This window comes from Apteryx rowi, unplaced genomic scaffold, assembly GCF_003343035.1.
Source record: "Apteryx rowi isolate R43461 unplaced genomic scaffold, aptRow1 scaffold_148, whole genome shotgun sequence".
NCBI lineage: Eukaryota > Metazoa > Chordata > Aves > Apterygiformes > Apterygidae > Apteryx > Apteryx rowi.
In genome coordinates this window covers 304,307-332,077 of record NW_020447730.1, presented here as the reverse complement: position 1 = coordinate 332,077, position 27,771 = coordinate 304,307, and the positions used below count along the sequence as shown (strand labels likewise).

Here is a 27,771-nt window from a genome sequence, read left to right as displayed (position 1 = left end):
CACAGAAATTCTTCAAAGTTGCATGGGGAACGATAACTTCGAGCAATATGATTATGTTGAGGAAAGGAAAAAGAAGGAAATGGCTGTTAGTGAAATCTCTTGGTTCATTGAGCAGCTTGCTAAGAGAGCTGCTGGGAGATCCACTGTATGTCAGTATTTAAAATGACACAAGACAATATAGGAAACATAACATAATAAGGGGATAAGAGGATGAAATTTAAGTTTCTCTTAGCTGTGGCCACAGCAGTGCCTTCAAGCTCACGCTCTGCTTGCAAGAGCCGCAGACTGTTTTCTACTTTTGTCTCCCGTATGACCATATTTTGTAGCACGTGCTCGGAGCAGACATACCCATCCCTGAGTCCACATCAGCTCTGCCTGCGCATTACGCCTCAGTCTTCAGACTGCCCTCCCTGGCTTTCTTTAACTCCCATTTGTTTTTCAGTGCGGTCTGCTTTCTTATTCAGTAATGAATGTTTTTATATTCTTCTGTTTGTTTTGGAGAACTCTAGACGAGGCGTTTGCCATTCCACTCTCTCACTGYATTGTATTACTGAGCATCCATCGTCCCCTGTTTACCTGCCTTCGTCTCTGCTGTACAGGCATTGTTGAATTGAAATAGCCTTTGGGGGGAACTAGTCTGGCAAATGAGTAAATATTTGAGATGCTGAGTAGCAAATCAGTTTTATAAAAGCCCTGAGTCCAAGAAGATGGAGAAACTCTTAGTTCTTGCAAACCTCTGATTGGATCTCTCCTCCCTTTTACATTCAATACAAGCAAATATATGTTTGGTGTCTCTTTGTAAAGYGATAGACTTTAGCAAAAGTTTTGGAAAATGATCTACTTTCCTATAGACAACTAGTGGCTATTAATTAATAGCTATTTTGACCCAATAAAATTAGATCCCTACCAGAGACTTCCAGCTTTTCCAAAACAACTCATTCRTCATCTGTTTTATATCTATGCTATCTAGAAAAGCCATAAATTCTGTTCTTGTCTTCAGCTTAATGTTTTGTCTTTGTCTTCTGTGTCTTCCATGGACATCTTTATGAGTATATGTTATCCTCGAATCCTGTCTGCTGCCACTGTTTATCTTCAGAAGGTGACTGAGAAGCAAGAAAAGCACAAAGGATTGAATCCACATCTCAAGTGAGGGGCTGATTCCTCTTCTTATTCCCACAGCTTGGATCACTAGTGGTTGATTGCTTTTGAAAGGTTGGAGTTACCTTCAGACTTCAGATCTAAGGGAGGCACTCCAATCTCCCTTGCCCCATGGGAAGCCCCAGCTCACTRCTGTCTTTCCCTTCTCTCCACTGACCACTGCAAGTTACGGCCTTGAGTCCGTAGGGTTTATCGAATTTACAGTGAAAAGATAGCATCCGGTCTGATGTCCTGCATGTTCCGGGAACTTGTCTTTTGCTCCTTGCTAATACAGTGAGCTCCACAACTTGGGCTTGGTTACGGAAAGGCACTAGTCTTAAGTGAAGAGGTCAGGATAGGGGTAATCCCCCTCTTCCCTGCCTGCTTTTTGGCCATCCTGAAACCACCCTCCTGGGTGAAACAACAGGCTTCATTGCTGATTTGAACTTCTCCAGCTTCAGCATTACTTTTAGTAATGTCTTTCTTCACTAATTAAAGAACCCTTCATGACTCTTCATTTTCTCCCCATAGAGGTACTTACACACTAATCAAGTCATTTTTCAATCTTTTTGATAAGCTAAACAATTAAGCTTTTTAATTCTGTCACTGAAAAATATTTTCTCCAACCTCCAGTTATTTTTTTCCCCTCTTCTCTGCATCCCTGTTGTTCTTCATTGTCCTGAAAAGAGGGGCATCAGAACTATATTCTGTTTTTCAGGTTAGTCTTACAAAATACAAAAATAACTTATTTCCGTTCTGCTTTTTACCTGTTGTGGTTGCAAATTTCTTTAAYGCAACGCAACATTTAGAAGCTAAAGTTTCTTCTTTCCCATGACTTTCACATGCAAGAACATGAGAATGGCCTCACTGGGCCAGGTGGGCCAGTCTAGTCCATGATCCTGTCCCCCACAGCGGTCAAGACCAAAGTAAGCATAGTGGAGCTTTTCCATAGCAATTTATAGCTCACCCAAGAAGTAGCGGTGTTATATTTAGTAGATCTTGACGAGTTTCTCTTCCATCAGTCTGTCCAATCGCTTTTTTTGAACCCTGGGAAACCTTTTACGTTGATAACATATGTTGGCAAGAGACTCTGCAGCTGGCCTATGGATTGGGTGGCGAGGTATGCGCTTGCTTTGTTTTCACTGTGCCATCTGCCACTTTTGTTTGACTTCCTCTACGGCGTCTGCTCGAAGAGACTGTGAACAGTCGGCCCCCGTTCACCTAATCCTTGCCATTCCTGGTTTTATAGATCTGTGTCATAACCCTCCTACACCGGTTTCAGAACTGCTCATTTTCATGGCAGGTCTTCCGCCTCTGTAAGAATGGCCTTTGTTCCTTGAATACGTACACATGTGTTCATTTTTATGGGTTCGTATCAAAATAAATGAGCCCAGCTTTCCAAGTGGTCTACGTTGTGCTCAACAGTTCCTTGTCCTCATAATTTATCACTGTGTCTGCGCTTACTAGGAAATAAAAGGGGTGTAACGTTATTTCTGTGTAATATGTTCCTTTTCTTTGTGAGCTTCTTTCTAAAAGTATGGGCTTATACATACATATATATATATATATATTTGTTTTGTTTTGTTTTGTTTTGTTTTGTTTTTTCTCTCCCAAACAGGTTAGCAGAAACCAGAGCTCGGTAGCAACGTTGGCACCTAATTAATTCTAGCTTGCAACCTTAGATATTTAAGCAGGATATAATATTAATCTATTTATGAATTTTTGTGATGAGGTTTTTTACAGATCCTTTAATGCAAAAGGTTGTTCTGCTTAGTACAAAAAAACCCCGAACCCTCTGARTTCTCTTTTAGGGAAGCTGATTAGGAAGCCTTTTATATAACTCCATAAGGCTTCAGGTGAACTTAACCCACTGGTACGCTTGTTCTTTTGCATGCATAAAATAGCTTCTTATCCCTATAAAGTACCAAGGATTTACCTTTACCTGGTAAGAGCAGCTAGTCAGTAGCCTGAATCTGTGCAAATACTGACTTGTGGGGAGAGGATCGGGTATGAACTCCTTACCGACAAAAATGAGAAGCAAATCTTCTCTCTTCTTGCGTGCATCATACGCTGKCACGAAGACAAGCCCCCGAATGAGTAGCCTCTTCCATATGCTTGGTCTTCTAAGCCAACAGCATTGCATAAATGGCTTTGGGTTTGTGTTGTTTTTTTTTTTTTAAATTATGCTGGCGATAATTCGAAAGAAACCGACTGACAAGGTATTTCGTAGCCCTAAAAGAGATCTTAAAGTGAAAATTAGGTTAGTTCAGTTCTATATTCTACTACAACAAAAAAAGGCCGATTAAACTGGGAACAGTAGGGAATAATGTGTCACCGCTTAGCCCCGGTCTGTTAAAAGTGCTCAGGCTGTAATGTTGAATGTGCCTCCACTGGAAATTAGATAAGGGCGTTAGAGAAAAGATTTGGAGAGAAGCAGTTTTTCCCAGGCTTGAAGAGGCAGCAGCCTGGCCTGGTAATGACCACAGTTTCTATGTAGAAACAAATAATATAACAAATGTTAAAAYAGTTCAGATATCTTTTTAGATATTCGTAACTCTTAGTCACACTGAATGGCAGCCTTCTTTTTCCCAGCTGCCCTTAATGGTGTTTATTTTCTCAAGTGATGATGTTATCTGTGTTTCTGGGACTGGATACTGTAAGTTTTGCCTTCTTACCCCAAGTAAGGATTTTTGTTGTGATTTTGAGAATTTTTGCAGCGATCTCCCTTCCCTGCAAAACAGAGCGATACTTACCTTTTTAAAATGAGTTGAATCATTGGAAAAAACATCGGATGATCCAAAATCATAAGCCAAATTGTGAGTGAGAACAGAGTTGTGAAAGTGATACTCCACAGCAAAAATAGATGCTGTGAGAATTAAATTCTTGGTTAACTATCCACAGTATAAATTGTCCTCTGAACAGCATCACACAGGGACTATTTTAAGGTTTCTCTTCATCAACTGGTGCAACTAAATACATATCAGTATAATAACAGGGACTCAGACTTGTTCTCCGCCCTCTCTCTCTTAAGTCCCTAACTTCTGTTTTACCAGGCTGTGGGGAAAAGGAGAAAAAGGTTTCTTGCTGTGTAAGCTCTCTGTCTCAATTTCTATTTATTAAGGCTAAAACTAAAAGGTAGGTTATTCTTTCTTCATCTTTTCCCTCTCCTGTCACACAGAGATAGACTCATACTCTCAGAAATAGCATATTGTTTAAGCCAAGGCTCCCTTCTCTTGAAATAATACCGATATATTCTTTAAACATTTCATATGCATTTCATAAGCAGCAGAGAATTTGATTACCTCATGCTCCTAAATTCAGCTCGTAATTATTTGTTGTGTRTATAAATATATGTTGGGGTGGGCTACCACAATTAGCTTTGGCATGTTAAATAAATAGTTTTTTTACAGCAAAAGGTGGTTCATGCCACGCTGCTTAGAGTAGGTTTCAATATTTCAGTGCTGTCTTGGAGCTAGCTGTAATTTTTAATTTTGTAGAACACTTTAGGACACCCTAAGAAAAATTAATCGCATTACAAGTGAGAAGTGTTGGGTAAATTTCTTTTACAAAAATGCATCCGTTGTAAATTTAGCCCTTAATTGGTGGCACTACAAAGTGCCGAGATGGAAAGCAAACAGGAGGAGACCTAATAATCCATAACGTCAGGAGTCCGTRCCTGCAGGCTGGTCATGGTCTGCTGTGCCAGTTTGCATACAGGCTGCTGCTGAAAGGTGGAGGCTTTCAGGACTAAGAAAAAACAGTGTTCAGATACTCAGTGCCTGTGGAGGTAAGGTGTCTAGCTGAGGAAGCAACAGGTAGGCAAGGACCTTTCAAGTCTTATTTGCTTTTATGGTCTCAGCCAAAGGGCCTCTCTGTGCTGTTGCTTCCAAGGCAGGAGGGCAAATCATCAGTTCTCCTGGTTTTCTCTCTGCCATGCTGCACACTCTTTATGGGCAAACTGGCCTATTTTATCCAGTTTTTTGTCTACTTTCAGCTCTCAGCAGGCCACTTGGGCTTCTTCCACCACAGCCGATTGGCTGGATGGAGAAAAAGCCACAGATCTGGCTGTGGGGCAGCAGAACTGGGCTCTGCAGGTATGCARTCTGGCTTCAGAGTCTCTTGTGGCTCACTGGAAGATGCCCAAGCTAAAGGACTCCTTCCCTTCTCACTCCAGGACTCCCAACAGAACAAGAGAGCAGCAAGATTTGGATTTGCATAACAAATCTACCTGTCCAGGACCTCATTAGGTATTCCTTATGCAGCCTCTCTACTTTCATCACCATCCAGGTAGTCTGTACCTTGAAAGATGTACAAGGATGATAAAAAGGGCACTTTGAAAGCTTTGTTCTTTCCCAGGCTTTCATATCTCCAGCAGAGTAAGATGTTATCTGTATACTTCAGTTGACATGTTTCTCAGGCAGCTTCAGTGCTCTGATTCTTCCTGTTCTCCCTGGGTTACATCAACTTCAGCGAACTCGTCCTTTTAGTTTATGTATGAGTTCACAATATAATATAGTTTTCTGCGGTAGTTGGGGCAGTGGATCCTTCCAGTAGCAGGCTCCTTCCAGTTCTTTTGTTCCATGTTCGGGTCCAAGTCTCAGATGTATGCTCCTGACATCTGTTTGAGCAGCAGTTCTGCCTGTGAAGCTCTCCACCCTGTCCTTCTCCAGGAGGCTGCTCGCTGATGTCTGTGGACATCAATTGGCTGCAAGCTTCCATAATGAGAAATGCTGAGACTGAGGTTAAAAGGCCCAGAACAATAATTTCTGCCCTTAAAGTCTGCAAGTCGCAGAGAGCTGATTTCTCCCAATGCAACAGCTCTTTTGTGCTTATGGGAACAATGCCTTTCAAAGGCAGCTTTAAGGGAAACCGTAGGCCCTGCTCCTCAATGGTGGAGATTTGATGGGTGCACATTTCCAAGTGATGAACTTCGAGCAAGCTGCTCTGTGTTTCAGCATGSTCAGAGGCCAGCTCTTCTTCATTACTATCCCTCAGTATTTGGAYTTAGGGCAGCATTTTTACCCTTGTGTTCCTTTCCCTACTAATCAGAATTCTGTTTYGTTTTGCAAATATGTAGTAAGTTCTCCTTGTACAGCAAAAGCCATTGGTTTTAAGTCTTTGGTGTAAAAATATGCTGAGTGACTGAGAAGAGCAGACTTTTTCCCCAGTCTCACCATATTTGCTACAGCCATTCCTTCTGTTAAACTTCTGTCTTCGTCAAGGCCTTCTGCAAGAAATGCTAGCAATGAACATGTCTTGTAGAGAGCAGCCAGATTTTGGGGTGCTGGATGGGTGGGAGGAACTTTGTAATAGGACAAAGCCTTGGAGGAGAAATGAACTTCTTGGGTCTCCAGTAGGCCTACGGTTTTCTTTTCACGTTGTCGTGTAAGATGTAGAGAAGTTGTTAAGGAGGAGGTAGAGAACATGTGTGATGTGGTGAACCATGGTAGCCTTTGCTGTTTATTCTGCACTTTCTTAGAAATAATGTCTAACCTGGAAAGATTCCTCTTACAGTAAAATGCCTGCTGTACTCGTGATTTGTCATGGTATTCCCTTAAGCCATTGCTTGTTCAGTGGAGGGAACAAGAAGAATCCTTCTTCCTTTCCTCTCTAGATGTTCCCAGTTAATTATCATGGTCTCTTGCGCTGAGTTGTTTTTTYCCTCAGCTCCATAACAAACTGCCCTTTTCAAGGGGACAGACCTTTCATGAGATAAACTCATGAACTGACTCTGACACACTGCTGTTGTCTAATGCTGGAGGAGATAAGCCCTTTTACCCTTTATGTGCTCCTTTAGGCATCCGTACAAATTCAGACAGTGGTGTTTGATGTCATGACTAGTTGAATTTTAATAGAAGTTTGAGTAGAATCCTAATAGAAATTTTGGTGGTGAAAAAGGGTAATTATACATACGGGCCAGGAACCTGAAATCACCTATCCGCTCAGCTGGGCAACGCACTAACTTCTGACCAGTGCTCTGTGAATATGTCTCCTTCCTAAATGGATTCAGTGATGTGAATACTTACTGCTCCCTTTGCATACTCTCCTAGCTAAGTGACATAACATTATTGTAATGCATGGTGGAAGAGTATCTACATAATAAACATCTATTACTTGTAGATAACTGTGATAACCAAGTGCCTCATTGCATAAAGTGCTTTTGTATATGGCAAGTCCAATGCTAGCATTAATTATGGGCTCTAGTGCAATGCTTAGTGTAAGTCTTAATCAAGCTGTCCCCTTCTAATAAGTTTATCTAGTCTTATTATTATTGTAGAGCTTCCAGCCTCATTGTAGTTGACATAGTGTACATGTGGATACTGTGAAGAACCAATGAGTTTATCATCTAAATACCAAAGAGAGACTCCAGTTAGCTACAAAAAAATAGCAGAGGGGAGATGACAAAGATAAGCATAATATGCTCTTACCGCTCTTTGCTAGTGGCCTGGTTTTGGCATTTGGATGAATGCTCTGCATCCACTGCTGTGACTGGGGGCAGCTGTCATAGGAAAGGTTTGCAAGACTATTTTGTTTTAATTCCAGGAGGAACTGAAATATGAATGAATTTCATAAAAGGTTGATATAATCTGTCCTCACTGTCTTGCATCTATTATCTTTCCACTTTTCTGTAACCACTTGAGAATGGACTTCCCACTGGGCTAATTAAAATCTTCCTGTGACATCCCGTTATCTCACCCGACCTCCGTCTCACTGAGCCTTGGTTTGATAATGACACTGGAAGGACAAGTTTAGCTCGTATGGGCTCTATGGAATAAAAACAGGCTCCTTTGATGGTGGTCTGTTTTTGCCAGAATGTGACTGTATTGGTTGGTTTTAAGAACATGTCCATGAGCAAAGTAATGGAAAATTGAGAACAGCAGAATCTATTAAAGTCAGAAGAAAGAAAATGCCGTGACCGTGACTACCCAAGGAGAAAGACCCTATGTAAAATCCAGCATATTAATGAGGATTTGAAGCCATCTCCCTCACACATTTCTGAACTGGGGTCTGCAAACTCCGTTGTGTCAGTACATTCCTGCTTTTTGCACATAACACCATTAATTTAACATTAAGTATCCCCAGATAGAAAGAGAGAGATATTCTATTTCTTCATAAATTTCTCATTTGTTTTTAATAGTGGGTGCCATCGCTACGAAGGGAAAGCACAGGTTTTTACAATAGGATTTGGGGGATTTGTTTGCATGCCCAGATAGTTCCTCTGTTTTGTTTCATTTTTCCTTTAAGTGCTAAAAGTTAGGCTACCGGGCGCAAATAATAAATGTAACTGAGAATTTTTTCATCCTTTAGGTATGCCCTAATTGTCAGGTTTCCTCTTTGTGGTAGAGGATTGGCCTCCTTTAGGAAAGGAGAGGGCATTAATAYGTTTCGTAAAAGCTTAAAAATTCCAGTTTCATTTTCAGGGCAGGCCTCATGACCTGGTAAAGCTTATTTCTGTGGGCGCCACGTATGTTTGACGGGGAGGAATGCCAGACTCCAAATGACACTTTGAAAGATTGTGCAGGCTCTGCTTTTTCAACAGCTGTACGATGCACAGAAATTACGTACAATTGCCCCCCCCCCAAAAAAAAAAAATCAGTTGGGGTTTAGCAGAATTTGTGTTGCTCAAGAGCATAGCCAATTTTTTCTTTTTAATGGTATTATACGTATTAAAATAATATGTGAGGAAGGCCTGCTTTTCTGTCGGAATGCTTTGTGTTTTGGAGACCTAATCTCATGGATCATTTTTATGGTTTTCCATTTGTGTCCTTCCTCCGTAGCCTAAACAATAAGTCTTGTTATCCACAGTCGGTTCGTGTTGCTTCCTTGGGGTCCCCATTCTGGGGATTGCTTTTTTACTGTGTTTTATCCGGCACTAAAAATGAAGATAAAATAAACTGTCCAGATGGGGCTTTAAAGATATGAGCTGTGAAGATGTGCAATCTAAACACACAGTGAGCAGTTTCTGATAGTACTGCAGCCTTAGGAGAGAAGTGCACTTTCTCTGGCTTCTTCTCTGCCTTGGGAGCTAAGTACCTGTTAGCATGGTCATTGCTCCTCTTGTTTTAAACAAATCTAGAGCTTACAAAACGAGTACAGTTAAAGGAAGTCTGACGGCATGAGTTTAGGGCATAGATAGCACCTCCTCATCCAGATGGCCAAGAAATCCCTACTGTCGCTGCCTTGGGTTGTTTAATCTTTGTGTCTCCTGAGGTGGTGCTAAGGGGGTTGGTCTGAGGATGGTTTCTATGATGGTTCACGTAGAACTACCCAAAAACATCTCTGTGTTTTCGCATTGGCTTTCCGAGCCGCCTGATAGTGATTTTAAATCGGTGATTTAGAGTTGGAAGTTTGCATAGGATCATTACTAAGCCTCCAAATACTCAACTCTGCTCCCGTGAGCTCTGTGTTTACATTTATGATGCTCTTGTTTTATAAGGAGGTTTGAAATTTCACCTTTTAAAATACTCCCTGACTAATGAAAAGTCAAAATCTCGTGATCGTTCTGAAGTTTTAGTGGAAGTTCATCAGTAATCAGTTAACTTGCAAAGGGAGAGGGGGCCATGGTGCACCAGGACACTGGAGCAGAGAGCGTGTTTCCATCAATGAGAACATAACCAAGATGCATGTCCAAGAGCTAGGGCTGTAGGTCATATAATTCACATTGTGGAGGCAGGGTGACATTCCCTTTGAAATCTAATAGAACAGCAAAATCTAACAGAGCAGCGCTTCTGTCACAGAGAGCCTTACGTTTTGCTAGAAGCCTATATCCATCTTCAAAAGCTGTTTAGTTTATGTCAGATCGTTTTTTAAAGCAAGCAAATATCCTTTATACTAGTAGTTTAGTTCTGTAGGTGCTAAAAATCTGGCTGTTGCTTGGTCGTGGTTTAAGTACAGTATGTGTTTGAAACAAAGTGGGGGAAAAAATGTAGATTCTATTAATTGCATGTCAGGACATACATTTAAAACCATAAAATTTGTAGCCTAAGTTCAAACTATGGGTAGTTGTTTACAAAATCAGACGGGTGCAGAGAACTATAACTTAAAGACTGTTGATGATAAAAAAAGATTTCAGTTCTGCAGCAGCCTTAGCGTGAAGGTATGATTCAAACAAGACACAGGAATGTAGCATCTATTTTGATGTGATCTCAGTTTTTCTGCATCTGACAGAGTATTCATGAAGCATCCTCACGTCGACACTATCATTTTTGGCTTCGGAAAGACTGCACTGGTCAGTAGAGGCGATGTCTTAATCTCTTTGTTACTGGGGACTACTCATAAAGCTCTTAAAGAAGAAGTAAATACATAAATACAGTTTAGCATCAAAATCAGAGCAATTGTACGTCTGTTCTCACCACCCTTTTGTGTCTTTTATTATAATAATATAATGTAATAAGGGGAGAGATATTGCAAACATACTCTTACTCATGCTCTTAACCCAGAGCCATGTCTTTCACTGAATGGCTGAAAGGTCCCCTGGCCCCAAATCTTCAGTCCAACATTACAAAGGATTCAAAATTTCCTAATTAGGGTTGGCTTTATTTTTTATAGGTGAAATTACTTCTCTGCATGGGACTAACTTGTATCCCTAGGTACCTCTGTCAGAGATAACCTTAAGAGTAAAACTGTACTTCTAGCCCCTCTGGAAGATGACTTCATTTTGTGGGGAAAAGAGTGCTTTTAACCACAAGCATTTATCATTCATCACTTAGTTTTATTTCATGTGGTTTTATGCACTTCTGGGTTTCAAACCCGTGTTTGCACATTCGCGTTGAAATGGCATCATGGCTAATGTCAGAGAATTCTGATAAAAATAACAACAAATTGACTAATTTTGCTCCAGCATGCTTGTTCAAGCACATGATGTGTGGCCCTCGCAACAGAGTGGTCTAAGTGATAAATTTATTATTAGAGTCTAGACTAGCTGGCTTCATGGTGCAAATCCTTGCGTGTCTCTAGTAGTACAGGATGGACGTGTTGCTCATGGAAATCATTTATCTCATGAATTTTATGTTTTTTTTCCAATAAATTATTTGTAACTGCATTCAGGAGTAGTCGAGTAGTAACTAATAGATAGATAAACTAATGTTAATTGAGCAAGTTAATAAGTGACTTTTTCGGTGATTGCCTCTATATGCATGTTCAATTATTTGCCCAGCTGTCGTGGGCAATTCCTAGCGGAAGCTGCGGTAACCCAGCTCTCTGTTATCTCAAGCTGATTTAAAGGAGCCCAAAATAATCTTTTACAAGTTTATTTTGCAGTCCAGTCAAAAGGTTGAGAGCTAAAGGTAAAAGTGATCACGTCCGAGTGAATGAAGGCATCAGGTGGAATAGAAAGCTCTACTTGAGAGACGTATTTAAAAGGAAAAAAAAGGTCATTTAAAACCAAAAAAAGCTTGCCAGTAAAATTCACAGTGAGTCTAGCCTCTTTATTAAATGCATGAGGCAGAGAAAGCTGAGTCTTTTATAGGGGTGTTGCCTCAATTCTGCTGTCTCGCCGGCGGTTTGAAGAGGAGCACAGGTTTAGTGAGACTCTATCGGTGGACCAGCTGCACCGCGACACCTTTACGCTGCCTGGCAGCTCCGGGGAAAGGAGAAGCATTTTTAGAAAGTCATGCCATGGCCAACCCGCAGTGGCCCCGTGTTCGCAGCTCCGCTTCGGTCCAGGAGCTGTGGAGCAATCTCCTCTTCTGTGGAAGCGGAGGAATTGGAGAAATTTACTGTCGTGCTGGTCCCGAGCATCCATTTTATGAGCACGCAGGGTGGTAAATTCTCCCCGTTCCCTCTCTTCCTGCTCTTCCCTGGCTGTCCCAGTGATTTGTAGGAGCTAATTATTTTGAAGTTCTCTTTTAAAAAAGTCCTTCTGAACTTGACAGTCTTCCTTTCAAGCACATGCTTGAGCAGAAGGGACCACCCCAGGCGCTCGCTGCTACCCAACACATCAACAAGAGATGAGTGGGGAGTTAGAAATCTTGTGCGTTAAAGACATTGGGGTTTTGCATTGTTTTTTGGTTGATTTATCTTTTTAAATAAAGTTTCCGACAAGAACAGTGTTCCAATGTCAGAGCTTGATGTTTTCCTTTAAAATACCTTTAAAAATAGTAACCACTCTTCTGCTTGCCTGTTAATCTTTGCCAGGGTCTTCTTCAAAAGAAAAGATACACAAGACGGGCAGTCTAATTGAATACAGTTAATTTGGTGCCTTTTGCAGCAAATATAGTGTAAAATGTTTAGGCAAATGGAGCCTTCAAGTTTGCTGTGTCCCATGGGAGGGGAGAAACTGAGGAAAATTGTTGGGTGAGCAAAAGTATATCCAAATTCCTACTGCAGCAAAAATGAGGATAAGAAGAAAAATAGCACCATTTCTTCTACATTTATCGAAAGAGCCGTTTTCCTCCTCATCACAGGTGGATGGATCAGCATATGCTTTCACAGCTATATTTGAAGATGTTCTCAGCTGATCATCTATTTCAGTGCTTGGTCGTGGAGCCTCTCCTGATGTATTCTGGAAGCCCGAGTGAAATGTCAGGTTGCTGCCCGAAGACTTGAAGGGATCGGCCACTACTGGCTGCTTTTAAAGCGATGGTATTACTTACATTAATAGTGATCTTCTCTTTGACAAAGCGTGCAGCAGTCAGTGAAATCCTCCSTAGTCTGGTGTTCCTTTACCGCACAAGAACCAGTTTCCTGAAGCGCCGATAGCAAGTACTCTATAAATATCTTTGGCCTTTGGAAATAAGAGACCCTTTTTGGCAGTTCATATCTCCTCAAAGCATTTACTGAGGCAGAAGTGCCTCCATTTTGGAGTGCTTTTGTTCATTGCACATTTCCTTCCCCATTTAACGAGATATTAAAACGATATCCTTGAGGGCAGGCAGTGAAATGTAGCAGCTGAAAGGCCACCAAAGAGCAAGAAGATGGCCTTTGAAGAGCTAATTCTGCAGGAAACCTGGCAAAGAAAAGAATTGCTTTCTAAAATTTCATCTCAGGAATAAGAGGTTTTCTCCCTGCTTCCTTTTGGGGTTTTTTTTGAACCTAACATTGGCAGGTTTTTCCTGTGCAGGGCTGGCAAATGCTCCTTTTTTTCCGGTTTTATGGTACTCTTAATATTGTAGATATGTTGTAGGGGCCGGGAGCGCTGCAGATATTAAACTTGTGCCTGCTACGTCTAATTCTGGGTAATGCTTCAAAGGCCTATTTTAACTCTTGGAAARATTAATGGGCTTCTGTTTTCTTCAAATGTCATTACTTTTTATAGCTTTGATATAAACTGTCCTGTCTGGTTGCGTGAGGAAGTGTCAGTGAGTCCTTCTAGCTCTGAAATAAAGGAGTGCCAAGAGGACGGCGTGCGTAACGGGGGTCACCTGGAGGTTTAAAGATTAAGGGTGGCTGGTTGCCTTCACAAATCCTTTCTCCTTAGTAACGAACGCTTGGTCCATCACGTCCTTAACCCTTCAATTTAAATGAAAGTCATCCCACTTCTTTGTATATTAGTACGGGGGAAAAAATCATGCACATGAGAAAGAATTGCGTCTGTGTTTTCTCTCTTTTTTCATTGCTCTGGTTCACCGAAGCAATTTAAGGACATTATTGGCACTACAGCATCCGTTGTTTAGAACCACGTGTCTAATTTGAGCCTCAGAGTTTTAGAGGAGGTCATTGAAAATGCTCGGGTTCCCTTTCCTCCTAAATTTCCAGCTCACTTTGATATTACTGTGTTCTATTAAGGAGACGTGTTATCAGAAATATTTCTTGACAGATGAATAAATAAGGAATGTCTCTGGTCTAAGTGAAAGCGTTAGGTCCATGGGTACCTTTAAAAGAAAAAAATAGCGGGGGTAAGGGGGTCTGCAACACCGTGGCTAATTCATCACTTACCAAATATAAGTAAATAGCAGAAATAAAGCTGTTATGGTGGTCCAACACGATTAATCAATAGAGCAACGACACTTCTCTGACTCACCGGTTAAAATTAGTAGAGGAGCGATGATAGATTGCATGCGCACAATAAAAAAGCAGTATCTTTTCATCCATTTTTATACTTTGATTTCTTTCTTCCAATTTTCTGCTATCTGTAAAGAAATAGTATTCGTTAGGGTGCTATTCAGGTGCCCTGTTATGACGAAGAAGTTGTGTTTGTTTCCTTATTGCTGTTTTCAGCCTGACTCTTTTGGTAGTTTTTTACTAGCGATCCCTACATGGAAGCCCTGTATATATGATGCTTTAAAGTTAAAATTCTGTAAGGGCTCCAGCTGTTACATTTGGATCCAGGAATGAACATGTTCAGGTCTGCTTTTCTAAGGCACTATTTTTCATAAAAATGAGCTATGTTCCATGATCCCAGTATGAAAAGTGTTGCAAAAATATGGCCAGCTATTAATTCAGTCACTTTTTACTTTATTTCCAGTTTTGAGGATGGATACTGCAAGGTAAAAAATGATTTTTTTTTTAATTTCCCTCTCTGAAATTTGTATTTCACAGATCACCTCAGTGCCTCAGGAACTTCTTAAAAGCCCCAAATAAAAAAAGGGGGGTGCTGTTCTTCTGGTATTTCAGTGGCTCTATGATGAAAAAGGGAAATCTCATTTCATTTTTGCTACCCAAGTAACCATTTCATTTAGTAATCCTAGGAGAAGGGGCACAAATACACAAAAAGCTACCTTTCCTTTACTGTTCTTCCTTCCTGAGAGCCGGAGAGCACTCCTTTCCAGTACCTTATCAGTGATTATTTCCATATTTGTTTTGCTTTTCTCTTGAATGTTTTAAAGGAATTATTATGATTCCAGTTAATCTAAATTTACGAAAACTTTATGCTTTTGCTAAGTGTAAAATCTCTGCTAAGACTTTGTTGAGGTCATTAAGACAAGAGTATTACTGACACATAGTATTGAAAATGTGGTGTTTTCACAAGAACATTTTTCCTTTTTATGCTCTGTTGCTATCAGAGTAAATCTTTTCTCTTTGTCAAAAGGTCGTTGGCTCAACAAAGCTTTTTCTCGTGCAGAAGCTAAATTACTAAAATATAGAAGTGCAATATAGAAAGTAATGGCTCAACCTGAGGTACTGGTAGAGCGATTTTCCTCAGCCTAGCCTGTAGTGAAAGCGTCTGGAATAATTAAATAAAACTACCATATGGCTTTTTACTTACGATCAGATCTATGTCTATATTCTTTTATAAAGCCTTCTATCACTCACCATAAGTCTTGTAATCTTTCGCTGTTACCTAGAAAAGAAAAATGTTCTTTGATCTATCTTTTTCTCAACTCGAAAAGTAGGAGTGATTTTCTAAAGACATTTGGCTTAGTAAACCGATATTACTGCGAGATGAGCTTATGTTGTGCAACAGCATGCGTGGCAGGGATGCTAGTTTTCCACGATCTAATATGACACAGTGACACAGATGTACAGTTTCTGTTTTGAAGAACAGTATAATTCTCCATGCGCTCGGTTGAGAATATTGCCCTCTATATTTTCTTTCTCAGTTCCCCAAAGGGAAGACCGGGTACAGAACCACTACAGATCTCCTATATTTGGTCATATTTTGGTCCCCTGGCTGCATGGAAGCAGAAGACACTCTTTCCAGAAGGAACCAGGAGGCCAGCTGACTCTTCTCCAAAGAGCAATAGGTTTGGGGTTTCTGGCAGCCTGGTTCTCCAGCTTGTTGATGTGCCTCTGAATGGCAACCATTTAGCATATTGATAGCTCTCCCTCCCCAGTTTGGGGTCAYCYRCGAACTTGCTGAGAGTGAGCCCCATCCCATCATCCAGGTCRTCGGTGAAGATGGTAGACAGTATCAGCTCCTGTATTGACCCCTAGAAATATCCCAGGTAACCAACTGTGCAAAGTTCAGACTTAACAGCAGCTCTCTTTGGCTATGATCACATCATTTCTTTTTGCCCTTGAAAAAGAAGAATGGTTATAAAGCAAGCAAACTCTCTTTTTTTCTTTGAAAAGGGAAAATTCAATTCCTAATGTCAGTTTTCTTTGAATGTGAATGTTTTTTAGCAGTTTTTATGGAAACRCAGTAGAACAGAAGTATTACATAAAAAAGCAGAAAAAGATCATTCCTGTATTATTTTTGTATGCAACGTGTTATTAAATTTTGTCCTAATAGGCTTACTTTCGTCCCCTCATTTATTTCAGTTCAGCTGCAGATAGCCAAATGCACTGCTGCAGCTTTCTAGATAAAATGCCCTTTTGAAAACCAACTTAAATCTTGCATACTTCACATAACTACTGGTATGGAACTGCCAGTAATGGTCCTGGTCTATGCAATACTGACGTATCCGTGTGTCTGTAGAAGATGAGTTTCCTGAACTTCCTATGAGTTTGGTTGCTGAAAGGTTATGTGAACTTAGTTCAAGGTTTTGGGGAAACAAAAGGGGACTGCTTCAATATGTGGTCTGAAGAACTGGCCTCTCTTTATTACAGCCTCAGTCCCCTGCGATTCGTTTCAGTTAGATCAATTTAATAAACTGAGAGATACAAATTTTCATTACTGTCCGCACGGCGTAGCCAATATAACAGCAAAAGATCAAGCTGCATTCCTGCTCCGCTTCCCGCTCGAGCGACRCAATTGCCAGCCGACTTTCGATTCTGGACTCCTCCGTGCCGGCGATGAGGCTGGACCTGGCGAAAAGGTCACCGAGCGAGCTTTCGGCGCGCCGGGCTGAGCTTGCAGGCTTTGCTACATGAAATATATTGTTTGGATTTGTAAGCTGAGCAAGCCGAGAATTAGACGCATAGGGGGAATAACTGGGAAACCGCAGCATGCCATGGCCGTGCATGGTTTCCTCTGCGAAAGCCTTAGATAGTGCTACACAAGTAGACCCAAGATTTCTCTTTCTTCTGGATGAAGACACCTCAGTCGACAGCTGATGGTTTTACTGTGTGTCGAGGATTACAGGTAGAGAAAATCCTCCTTCCCTCGTTCATCCCCAGAGAGCAGTGCTCTCTTCTCTAGAGAAGGGACACGCAGCATCTCTGCCCAGTTGCCCGCCTGGAAGCCAATTCAAGGGGTGACCTGGTGGCTCGTATTTGTGTGGATGCTGCCRAGCAGTTGTGCTCCAACATCCAAGCAAAATATTTTGCTGTCTTTTTTTTTTTTTTTTTGCAACAGAAGGTGCTAAATAATGCTGTTGAAAGCAGTATTCTGTGTCTGAGGAGTGCAGGAATATCATGCTAGCTTTAGCTGGTTAATCATTGATAGAGAGACGACAGTGCCTGCTCCTTCTCCTCCTTCCCCYCCGTGCTTTCATGGTCTTTCTTCCCAACGTGAAGCTCAATTAATATGCYACATTATTTTAGGATAAAGCCTGATCTCTAAAATATGCAAAATAAAGTTTTCAATTGTATGGCTTCAGTCACCTTGGCAGGGGGTATTTTTATGCCTATTTCCACATGAATATCATATCATAAAAGGGCTGATTAAAATGAGGTAACATGACAGGATTGGCTCATAGTGAATGGATATATTATTTGTCCTGTTTAAAGGACATTTCTGTAACCTTGCCTGCAATCCTGCAGAGTGGTTCCCAGTAAGTTATGTGCCATCTAACCTTCTCTGGAATTTATTCCTTACAATTGACAGGTAGATTATCAATGCAGCAGAAGTCTTCTGTATTTTCTTTGGAGCAGGGGGTGGCAAGTAAGCAACCTTTCAAACAAAAATCTAAAGCGTTCATTGATAAAACTGGAGATACCTAATTTAGCATTTTTTTAAATTCTGCATTTCAGCAGATGAGTAAAAGAAAAGCATTGAAAGAATTTGGCAGTCAAAAAAGTGCGCCTTTTGTTCTCATTTCAAAGGGTTTTGCCTTCACTTGACTAAGGTATTTCATTTTTAAAGCAGATACCTGCTGCAGAGTGAGCCTATTATTTTAGAAAAATGGCAGTGTGTTATTTTTTATATTGAAGATTTACAATTAGCTGGTGAAATAGTTTCCTGGGTTAATAATAACACCACTTCAGCAGAACATTTTTCGGCAGTGGATCTTGAAGTACTGAACAGAGGACATCAGGGTCATCCTGCCCCCCTTTATAGACGGGGAAACGAAGGCACGGGGTGAGCGCCCAATTCGCCCAGATCATTCATCATGCCAACGGCACGGCTCTGAACCTAATGCCGATTTTCTGAGTCCTGCTCGAGCCCTCGGCTCCCCTTCTTTGCACATGGAGGGACAAGGACGGCTGCAATCGGCCACGTACCATTTTGAACAAACATGAAGGAAATACTAGAAATACAAATTGCATTTGGAATCTCTTTGCGCAGTCTGATCCCCAGAATAACCTTGTCCTTTAAGGCATCCTGCTCTTTTTCACTCACTTCTTTTCACAGACCTAACGGTCTAAAGGCCTGAAGGAGGATTGCTGTGGTCAACCCGTCCCCAGATACGGATGCTACACCTTCACTTCTTAATTTTTCCACTGAACCCAGTAAATTCTGGCTGAAGCACTGCAGGATTTTCTGCTTGAAGAGTTGCAGGATTTGCCTTTGCTAGAGTGAAGCACCTTCCAATATCAAACAGACTAAAGTATCTTCTCCAATATCTGCTCCCTGAGCAGATGCTGTGACCCAGCTGGTACTTCATTTTTTCTTCGTTCTGCCTTTCTGCTTGGGCCTGACAGCGCCAAGACTAGCTGAGAAAAGGGCACAAATCTTTTATGGATTCGGTGGTAAAAGGCTTCGGGAAAGTTGCTTCTCTGCCCCAGTGTAGTGAAGAGTTCCTCACAGCTGTGACTTGTTTCTGTGCTGATAGAGAACTAAAAAGAAAATCAAAGGATATTTATGGTCCTGATGACACACAGATAATTGTGCGTTGTGCACTTATGCTATCAGTCCTTGTCGTGTTAAGGATTGATGTACTCGAGGCCCTGGCTAGTTTCTTTGGCTCGGGCATAAGTTCAGATTGCTGTAGATAGTGCTAAAGAGCTGAAGTTGAAGTATCTGTAGTTATGAGCCATGCAGCGTCGGGAAGGGGGACTCTGTGTGGCAGTTGGAGCTATTTTTTAGCTTCATTTCCTAAGAAAATTAGCTTTCTGCTGAACCCTCTGTCCATCTGTTAGTCTGTAACTTTTCAACACGTTGGCCAACTTCAACAATATCCGAACGAGGATGGATGTCTCAAAAATAGTTACGTTCCTACAAGGCAGCAAAGGTGGCAACAGGTCAGAGATGGTTTCTTGCCCGGTGAGGGGGTCACGGGAGCCGGGCTGGGAGCTGGGGTGATCATATGGGGCATGGGCTGGTGAGCACAACTTTTGCAGGAAATGGGGCCTTTTTTCTTCTCCTGCTCACCAGGAAACCTACTGTCTGTGCAGGCACAGCAGGGCTTTAGTTCAAGTTTTAGATACATTTTGCTATTTCCGTCCATCCGCTTTCTTTCGTGCCCCCTCTCCCTGAAGGAAAAGGTGTTTGTGAGAAAGGATTCTGCCTGCTGCAAGGGTTATAGCTGGTGAAGTCAATCAATCATCCTTGGGCTAATTAAAGCTGAGGCTCCTGGTTGGGCAATAACACGCGGTTTCTTTTGGCACAGTTATCTTTGCTGATTTGGGTCCGCACGCAGGGAAGGGAAGCGGGCGCCAAAAAGATGCTTAGGACAAGCTGTTTGTAGCTGGTCGTAAATAGGAAGCAGTTTCTCCATCCTCGATTTCTTTCTCACTTTATTTGAGCTATATTAAGTGAATGTTATGCACAAGCTATTTTCAGAAAGCAGTAATTATATTAAATTTTCTTTTTCCGGTATTCTTTCATTTTTTTAATGTATTCAAATGCTGGTAAGATATTGTCCAGACAAGATGATGGTAAAATCTGATCATCTGTTACTGTTTAGTAATGAAAGCAAAATTGGAAGATTGTGTAGCAACTTTAAAAGAGGGTACTTTGACAGCTTTTATTTTATTGGAGTTGTTCTAGTCTATTATTTAACAAACCATCTCTTTATTGCTTTAAGGAGTGATTGCAATATTTCACAAGGAGCTCATTTTTCTTCAATTTCTATTCACTTGCGCAGTGTTCTTCTGATAGCTTTGTGCTCTGCTTCTCATGCTAATTCCTTTTACTGCAGCTGCGAGAGAGTCTTAATGAAATTTGGCATTTCCATGCCGTACACCGCCTGCCATATACAGTGCATCAGTAAAACCTGGCTGAGCATCCGAGTTACCACTTCAGCACAGGCTGCCGGCAAATCTGGCTACTTCACTCCTGAGCCTGCAAACCGTTGCTCTCACAGATATCCCTTATTTATATGTATGCCTCCTTTTAAGTTTCTGCGTAGAACGTAAATATTATAAAATCTTTTCAGGATCAAATTCATATTTTTGTCCAGCAACGGCCAAAGCTAAGCGTATATAGTAGAGGGAAAAAACGTATAGTGCAGTCGTACAGTTTAATGGTGGTTGAACATTGCGGCAGCTTGTTGACTGCAGAGGACAGTCAGTTTGCTCCCTGATGCTATAGGTCGCTCTGAAATTTTAAACCTAGTCGCTGAAAACTATGTTAATTCACATGAAAATCAACCCTGATATAAGAATTTTGGCAGACGGTTCCCCAGATTAATTGAATTAGAGTYGACGTGTTGCTGCCTTATCCTCTCAATTTTTATCTTTTAGTTTTATTGATAGATCTTTTGCTTGTCTCTTCGGGAGAGACTGAATAGGAGAGCCCAGCCAGCTTGTTCTTTTCCTGCTGTTCAACCTTCAGCGTTTTGCCATTTCTCCTCCAAGAGGAATCGCACAAAAGAGTAAGTGCTTCTCCGAGCTGTCAGCTCCGAGGGTCTGGCTTATTACAAACCCCCCAAATGAGTTTTCTGCTGCGGACGGTGGCCTGGGTGATCCACAGGCTGTATAGAGCACTGAATAATATTTGTTCTTGCAGCCACCAGCCTTCAGATATTGCTTTTCACTACRGCTCTATATTAGCTTCCACATTATTTATTTTTTTCTAATATTGGTGCTGAGGCTGGATTTGTCAGGTGGATTTTGTGCAAGTTGCCTTTCCCAGTACTTTACCTTACAATTTCCATGTTGCCACTACACATTTGAGAGCCAAATTTGACGCTTGCATATATACAAGAGTTATATTCAAAGGCCTTCGCTGACCAAATTGTGAATCCTCTGCTTAACTTTAGGTAGGTAGAGATGTGTTTAAGGTGGAGTGCGCCTAAATGTGTATGCCAGCCAGCTCCCCTCAGCACCCAGCTTGATATTCATATGACGTTTTGCGCCCTAAAATTTGACTAAGTTTGAGCTACATTGAAAACCGTGATGTCAAGAGAACATTTTGGTGCCCTGGTGTGAAGGTGAGTCCCGTAGGGGCGAGACAGCCGCGCTCCCGGTGCTCCTCGGCTCGTCCCAACCTGCTGCGAACGGAGCCCGAGGGATGCGTGCAGCATTGCTACAATTTTCAGTAGTGTTTCTTGCGGACGATGAAAGGCACTTTTTGGGGGGAAGAAAAAAAAATTCTTTTTCACGTGCTTTTTGGAGGCGCTTGGTTGCCACCGGGGTGATCGCTCCAAGGGAACTGGAAAGGTGCCGTCTTACAGTTGTTTCCATATCTATGCGGTGCTCTCGTGGGCTACTGTTTGACTTTTACTGTGCCTGCTATTGTATTTTCCAATCAGAGCTAAACGCTAGCGAGCCCTGGGGGTTTTTGCAATTACGGCCACTGCCAGAGCAAACAGGAGCGAGGAATCTCAGCGGCTGCTATAGGGGCTGTGTAGAACGCAGCACCCGTGGAGCCAGCGGTGACCCCAATAACCGTAACGTGAAAAACGAGCTATTGCTTCGCTGCCCACTTCGAAGGAATGAGAAATCCCCTCCCAGGCTGCAAAGCTGGTGCGCCGACGGCGTTCGTCCGCCTTGGTGCTTGTCCTCGGAGACCTGACGCCGTTCTCTGGTCACCGTTTAGTGGAGGCTGATGAGAATCCATGCGGTTTTGAGGGAAAACTTGTCATGTGCTTATTTTGAGGGTTGTACAGCGTCACCCATGCAATGATTTCGCAGCCCTCCGCCGGCGTGAGAGACGCTGGTTTGACTTCGGTGGGCACCGTTCCTGCCTTAGGTGTCAAGGAGGAGCGAGGGATGAATCGCAGGAAGGTTGAAGCGGCGATTTTGGCATCCTTACTCATTCCCGGGCTCTGCCTAGTCCCCCTGTGCACAAATGTATGACCGGAGCCAAGCAAAGACGTCGCATTTTAGGTGGTTTTAGCCTAATCGCGGAGGAAGCCTTTGGGAAGGAGGAATCCTTAGCCCCCTTASTCCCCACAAAGGAGTTTTAGGGCAAATCGCCGGCACGAGGCAAGATTAGCCCTTCTGTGGGCAGCTGGAAGAGAAGCRCAGTAAAATCTGGCCGCCCGTCTCGCAGGCGCTTGTGCCAGCGTTGCCTTTGGTTCGATCCGTGCGGATTTAGGGCCGTGTGCTGCATCTGGAGCTGTGCTGGGGAACGAGCCCAGGCGCTGCCAGCGGAGCTGCCAAGTTTTCTCTGGGCCCGTGTCAAGAGCAGCTTTGGATTCAAGCTGGAACCCAACCGGGCACGTGACCCCACCGCTCCACCGTCTCGTGCGCTGAAGAACGCTGGGCTGGTCCAGCCCGAAGGGCGTCAGCTAGAAGAGGTTGCAGATCCCCGTTGGCRTCACCTGGTGTCAGGTTAAAGTAGCGCCCACGGGCGTTTTTATTCTCTCTTTCCTGGAGGTTGGCAAATGGCCTCAGAAAACAACCTTTYGGGAGCGAACGTTCGACGCTGAAAGCCTGGCGCCCGCTTTGGAAAGGTTCGAGCGGTTGTGCCGGGAACCGGGCTGAAGGCGGGGGGGAGGCCGGCGCACGGCCCATTACGTTTGATGATCCCAGCTGCAGCTCCCGTCGGGCTCCCGCGTTCAAAATATCCCCGCTGGTAGCCGGAATTAATTTGCCCGGCTTGGGAGGAYGGAGACAGATGTTCGAGGGTATGTTTCTGTTTTGGATGGAGATCCGACTCCCACGTATTCGTAGCTAGGGGAGTCTTATTTTTAGTGTTTGCATGCAGAGTAATAAACATGCCAGAGGGGGGRRAAAAAAAAGAAAAAAAAAAGMAAACCCTCAAACTTTGTTTTCCGATGCGCTGAGATATCTCTGCGTTTCTCGTCGTTTCTGCCATCTCGTCGTATCCGTGCGTATTTTCGAGCTCCGCGCTGGATCGGTCTCTTTGCTTTCCCCCTCGGGCAGCACCTGGTCGACGCCGAGCAGCCGGGAGCAGCGCGAYGGGTGACCTGCCCACCCAACTTTGAGCAAATCACCCTCGGCAGCGGGGCCRCAGGCTGTTTTTAGAAGTCTGGCTCCCGCATTAGGAATTCGGTRTTTGCTTCAGCCGGCGTACGACGAAACTCTTGTGATTAGATTTCCAGGCAAAGCTCTTTGGAATAAAATTTGGTTTAACAATGGCAGCGCATTAAAAATTTATATGAGAAACGGGAATTTGTGTCTCTCTGGGAACTTAACTTTAAATACAGTCTACCTGGAACAGACGCTCAGGGTGTAATAAACACAAGACTCGCGTTGAACAGTTGAGTCCTGTGGATGTATCTGATCCCGTCCGGCTTAAAAATCCTTACAGGCAGGAGCTGGTTACCGCGCTTCCCGCTTACAGCCCTTTTTAAATATGGATTTATTTTCCGGAGTGAATAAACAGTCCCTTCAGGATTTTCACTGCTAACGTGAAAATCTCTTGCCTTTCTTGGTACCATCTTCTGACCTTTTTTCCAGTTGTGCTGAGCCTTGACACACGGGCCAAACCCAAAGCTACTCTTCTGCTGAGATGTCAGCAGCGCTGAGCGCGGTGGTGTGATGTCCTCCTGGACTGTCCCGTCTAGGTGAAAACAGCACAGAGGGACCTGTGGGTATTTCGCCGTACAAGTGCCTTGTGCCTGGTTGGCCAGTCTGCTAGCAGAGATCCTTCCCTGAGCTTCTCTTCCCAAAGCCAGTTATTTATTTTCTTTTTTTTCAATGCTGGATGTGCACATTTGCGTTCTCTTTCTGAAGATCAGTAGTCCATCCTCGTCTTAGGTGAGCTGCGCTGTGCTGATTTGGGGCTGAGTTCTCAAAATCCCACTGAATTTTCAGTTGTGTGGTCCACATCATCTGTAGCACCTTCCAGCTCGAATCAGTTTTCCTTTATTTTTTTATTTTTTCTAGAATTTACACTACCAGAGAAAATATTGGCTAGACCTCAGGACTCACCTTCATGGGAGATGCCTCTGAAACGCTTTTGGCAGAGGACACCAGATTATCAATGATCTCTTTTTGCACGGAGATTTTCAATTATCTTTGAATCACTTGCATTACATAAAGATTCAGGCCACAAATGGAAAGGCAGATAACGAAATGCCATGGAAAAAGCTGTCATCACTGTTCTTCTATCCCAGCTGGAAGCAGGAAACTCTGGGAATATCAGTGATTATTTTCTGGTTCAGCCCTATTTTGTAGCCCTGCCTGAGTCGGCCCGCAGAGCTTAGAGCAATGACTTAAGAGAAGATGACTTACAGGAGTTTTAGGTCTGTGACAATATGAGAAAGAGCAGCTTGAGGTGGTTAGATGTTTTAAACTCAGGTTTAAGAAAATGAAAAATGAGAAAACTGTGATTTAATGCTGAGGTCTAAACACACGACTGGGAATCACGAGCCTCAGAGCTTTACATCTGGCTCAGGCTGTGACTGTCCATTGCACGGGGGAAACTGTGTTCAGGATCATCGGTCCTTTTTAAAGAAGGGACATCTTGGTAAGTGTGCACTAACCTACCACTGAGATAACTCTTTTTGTTGATTTGCTTGTGTCCACAAAAGTTGAAATAGAAAATATTATTTTAATCTTAAATGTTACTTCTTTTTTTTTTTTGTTATACTGCAAGGCCCAGATCCTGCATACTTTTCCAGAGAGCGCTGGTCTTTAAATCAGAGTTGAATCTTATGTATGAATCTTACTTCTTTTTAAAACTCTCTTTCATTCCAATTTGCTTGTAACCTTTTAAAATCTCTTCTAAAATCTGTTTAATTTTTGTGATCCGCTTAATATGCTCTCCCAATGTTTAATTTGTTGGAGGTTGACGGTGTTCTGATTGAAACTGCCATCGGCTCTGATATTCAGAAATAATATTAAAGGAGAAAAAGACAAGGGAAGTGTGGTGTATTTTTAAATCTAAAAGGCTCATTTAGATTAAACGTAAACTGGATGTGAACAACTGCCCTAGTATTTTCACAATACCCGGCCGGATGCCATCTGAAAAAACCCACTAATATCCTCATTTCTTTTTATGAGACAACACCGGCAGGGACTGATATAGGGGGAAAGCTAACTCACGCTACTTGAGCCAAATTGGGTAGTTCAACCTGAACGTAAGGCATTCAGCTGCAGTTGTGCAATAGGCGGTGCAGAGACCCCTGGATCCTAAAAAGCAGTGTATTAAATTGCCTCAAAGCCACGTCATCAATTTACTGTTTTTCTGCAAACGCCACACGCTTTTGAGTATGTTTTTTACTGAGATTTTTCTGTCCGACTTTCCTCTCCCTTCCAGCGTGCAGACCAAAGTAATTGCATCTCAGATTCTCTAGTGCAGAACGTGGAATAAAGAGCACGTAACCCTCTATGCAAATCAGTCTCTCAAAACAGCTCGTCTGACATACAGAAAAGAAAAAAAAGTTGCAGAAGAAAGCTCTGAATTTTTGCCCAGAGATAAATTTGTGGGTTTGCCATCGCCACAACGGTAAGAAATTTGGTCTGGGTTAAGAATGTTGTCTTGACAGCCCTGAAGATTTAAGTCCTCCATAGGTGTGATCGGCATCACAGCAAAGAGACGGCGTTGCAAGCATTTCTATAGGAGGGAGAGAGTGAGAAACCTTTTGATATCAAGAGTGCATTAAGAAAAAAAGTTAATACTTTATGAAAATAAAAATTATATATCAGGAAAATTCACCATGTGTTCAGGTCCTGAAAGTTCAGTCGCTTCCTAATCCCAGGGTTCGATCCAAGCCCATTTCTTAAAGAAGATTATTTTAAATTTAGCTGGTTAGTAAGAGCCATGCTAACAATGATGGGACTTAATTAATTGTCTTTGTCTACAAGCTGTTTTGATCTGCAAAATGCCTTTGCAAGAAGCATCGCATAAGGCAAAAAAACACAGCGCCGGGAAATCAAAAGGGGAAGGAGAAAAGCGCCCGCTATGCGGTCTTTGAGATGCCTTTTGTAGCATGATTTATTGGTCTCTCAGTTTTGTTTCAAGCCCCGGCTTTGAGGACAGTAGCTCACAATGCGAAGAGGTAGGCTGGCTTGACAGAGATGCATGTGGATCTGTAAAGTAGAGAAAGCTGGAAGGAGAGGTGGGGGAGAGTTCAGGAAAGTAAGGCAGCCTTTTTCTTTTTTTCCTTTTTTAACGGAGTGTGTGCGTAACATCACGCAATTGTTAAACGATTCGTTTCCCTAGGCCCTTTGACTAACAAAGTTTGCATCTGCTTGTCCTCATTAATTTTTTACATTAGTCACTACTTATGCAAAAGTTTAACTTCGTGCTGTTGATTTCTTTTAATGACCAGTAAGCCATAAATCAGCAGCGAGATAAACAACTTACTGTAGTATCTCCATGCATTGATATTTATCTTTACAGTGGATGTGAAACAAGATGAATTATAGAAACCCCACCTACACTTGCAACACCTACGTGTTTCTCAACTGTTTTTATGCCCATGCTATCCGAAAATGGATTTGGCATTAGAAATGTGCCTTCAACATATTGATAACAATAAAAGGCATCCCCCTGAATTGCTGTGGAGTTGTGACTGTAGGAGTTTTTTGCAGAACTATCTGTCTTGCATGTTACAGGTCTTATCTATCTCCCTTAACTTCAGTTGTCTCCAGCCCCGGCTCTGCACACAGTCAGAGGAACGAGATGAGTAGCCTGGGGGCAATTCTTCCCATCCTACGAGAACGGCCCAAGTTAGGTGGGACGGAGACATTTTGGAGGTATATTTTTCCCCATGAACTTAGAGAGGATCTTGCTTTTACATGGCTGCAGTTGAATGAGATGAATCCTGTTCATGGGAGTGCTTGCGTTAGTAGTGTGGAGCCCCTTATGTGTCGATTATACTTTAATGGTACTTGTTTTATGGAGCAGATGTAGGGAAGAAGTATATTGTACCTGATTAAAGAACTCCACTGTTCCACTGTGTGTTCCATGTAGATTCGTTAGAAATTAAGAGCAGACCATCAACTCTTTTTATCACAGGCTATTAATTGTCACTCAACTACACTATTACTAGCCTGAAGACATTACGGATATATATTTCAGTCCTCTAGAAATTAAAACGTGGGCTTCAGGTAGAAAAAGAAGCAAGAAAAATCCCAGTGCCCATGACCCATGTTAAATTACTGTGTAGGTGTAGTTGCCTCAGAAGATCCTAATAGGTGTGCCATGTCCCATCTTCCCGAGAAAGCTGAAAAATCCCAAAGGGTGGGAGGTTCAGTCTCTGCTCCAGCTCCACTGTGGGTTAAAAATAGCAATAGCTCTCTCACACAGTGCCCTCCTGGCCCCGTTCTTCCCGGTATCTGTTAAAAATGCAGAATTTGTTGTTGCTTTCCAAGCTGCTTGGTGTGACAGCCCTTCAAAGAAAATTTGCG

General features: G+C 42.4%; 1 protein-coding gene across 5 annotated transcripts in view; it reads left to right on the top strand.

The window, feature by feature from the left end:
• TRAPPC9 (trafficking protein particle complex 9) overlaps positions 1-27,771 on the top strand; it is a 460,967-nt gene that overhangs the window by 387,647 nt on the left and 45,549 nt on the right. Inside the window, exon 22 of one of the 5 annotated variants that reach the window (XM_026058555.1) lies at positions 20,202-20,255. The exons of the other annotated variants lie outside the window; for them this stretch is intronic. Coding sequence (XP_025914340.1) covers positions 20,202-20,218 — 17 coding nt within the window. The 3' untranslated portion in view covers positions 20,219-20,255. Of the gene's footprint in view, positions 1-20,201; positions 20,256-27,771 lie in introns of those variants that run through there. 5 annotated transcript variants of the gene reach the window in all.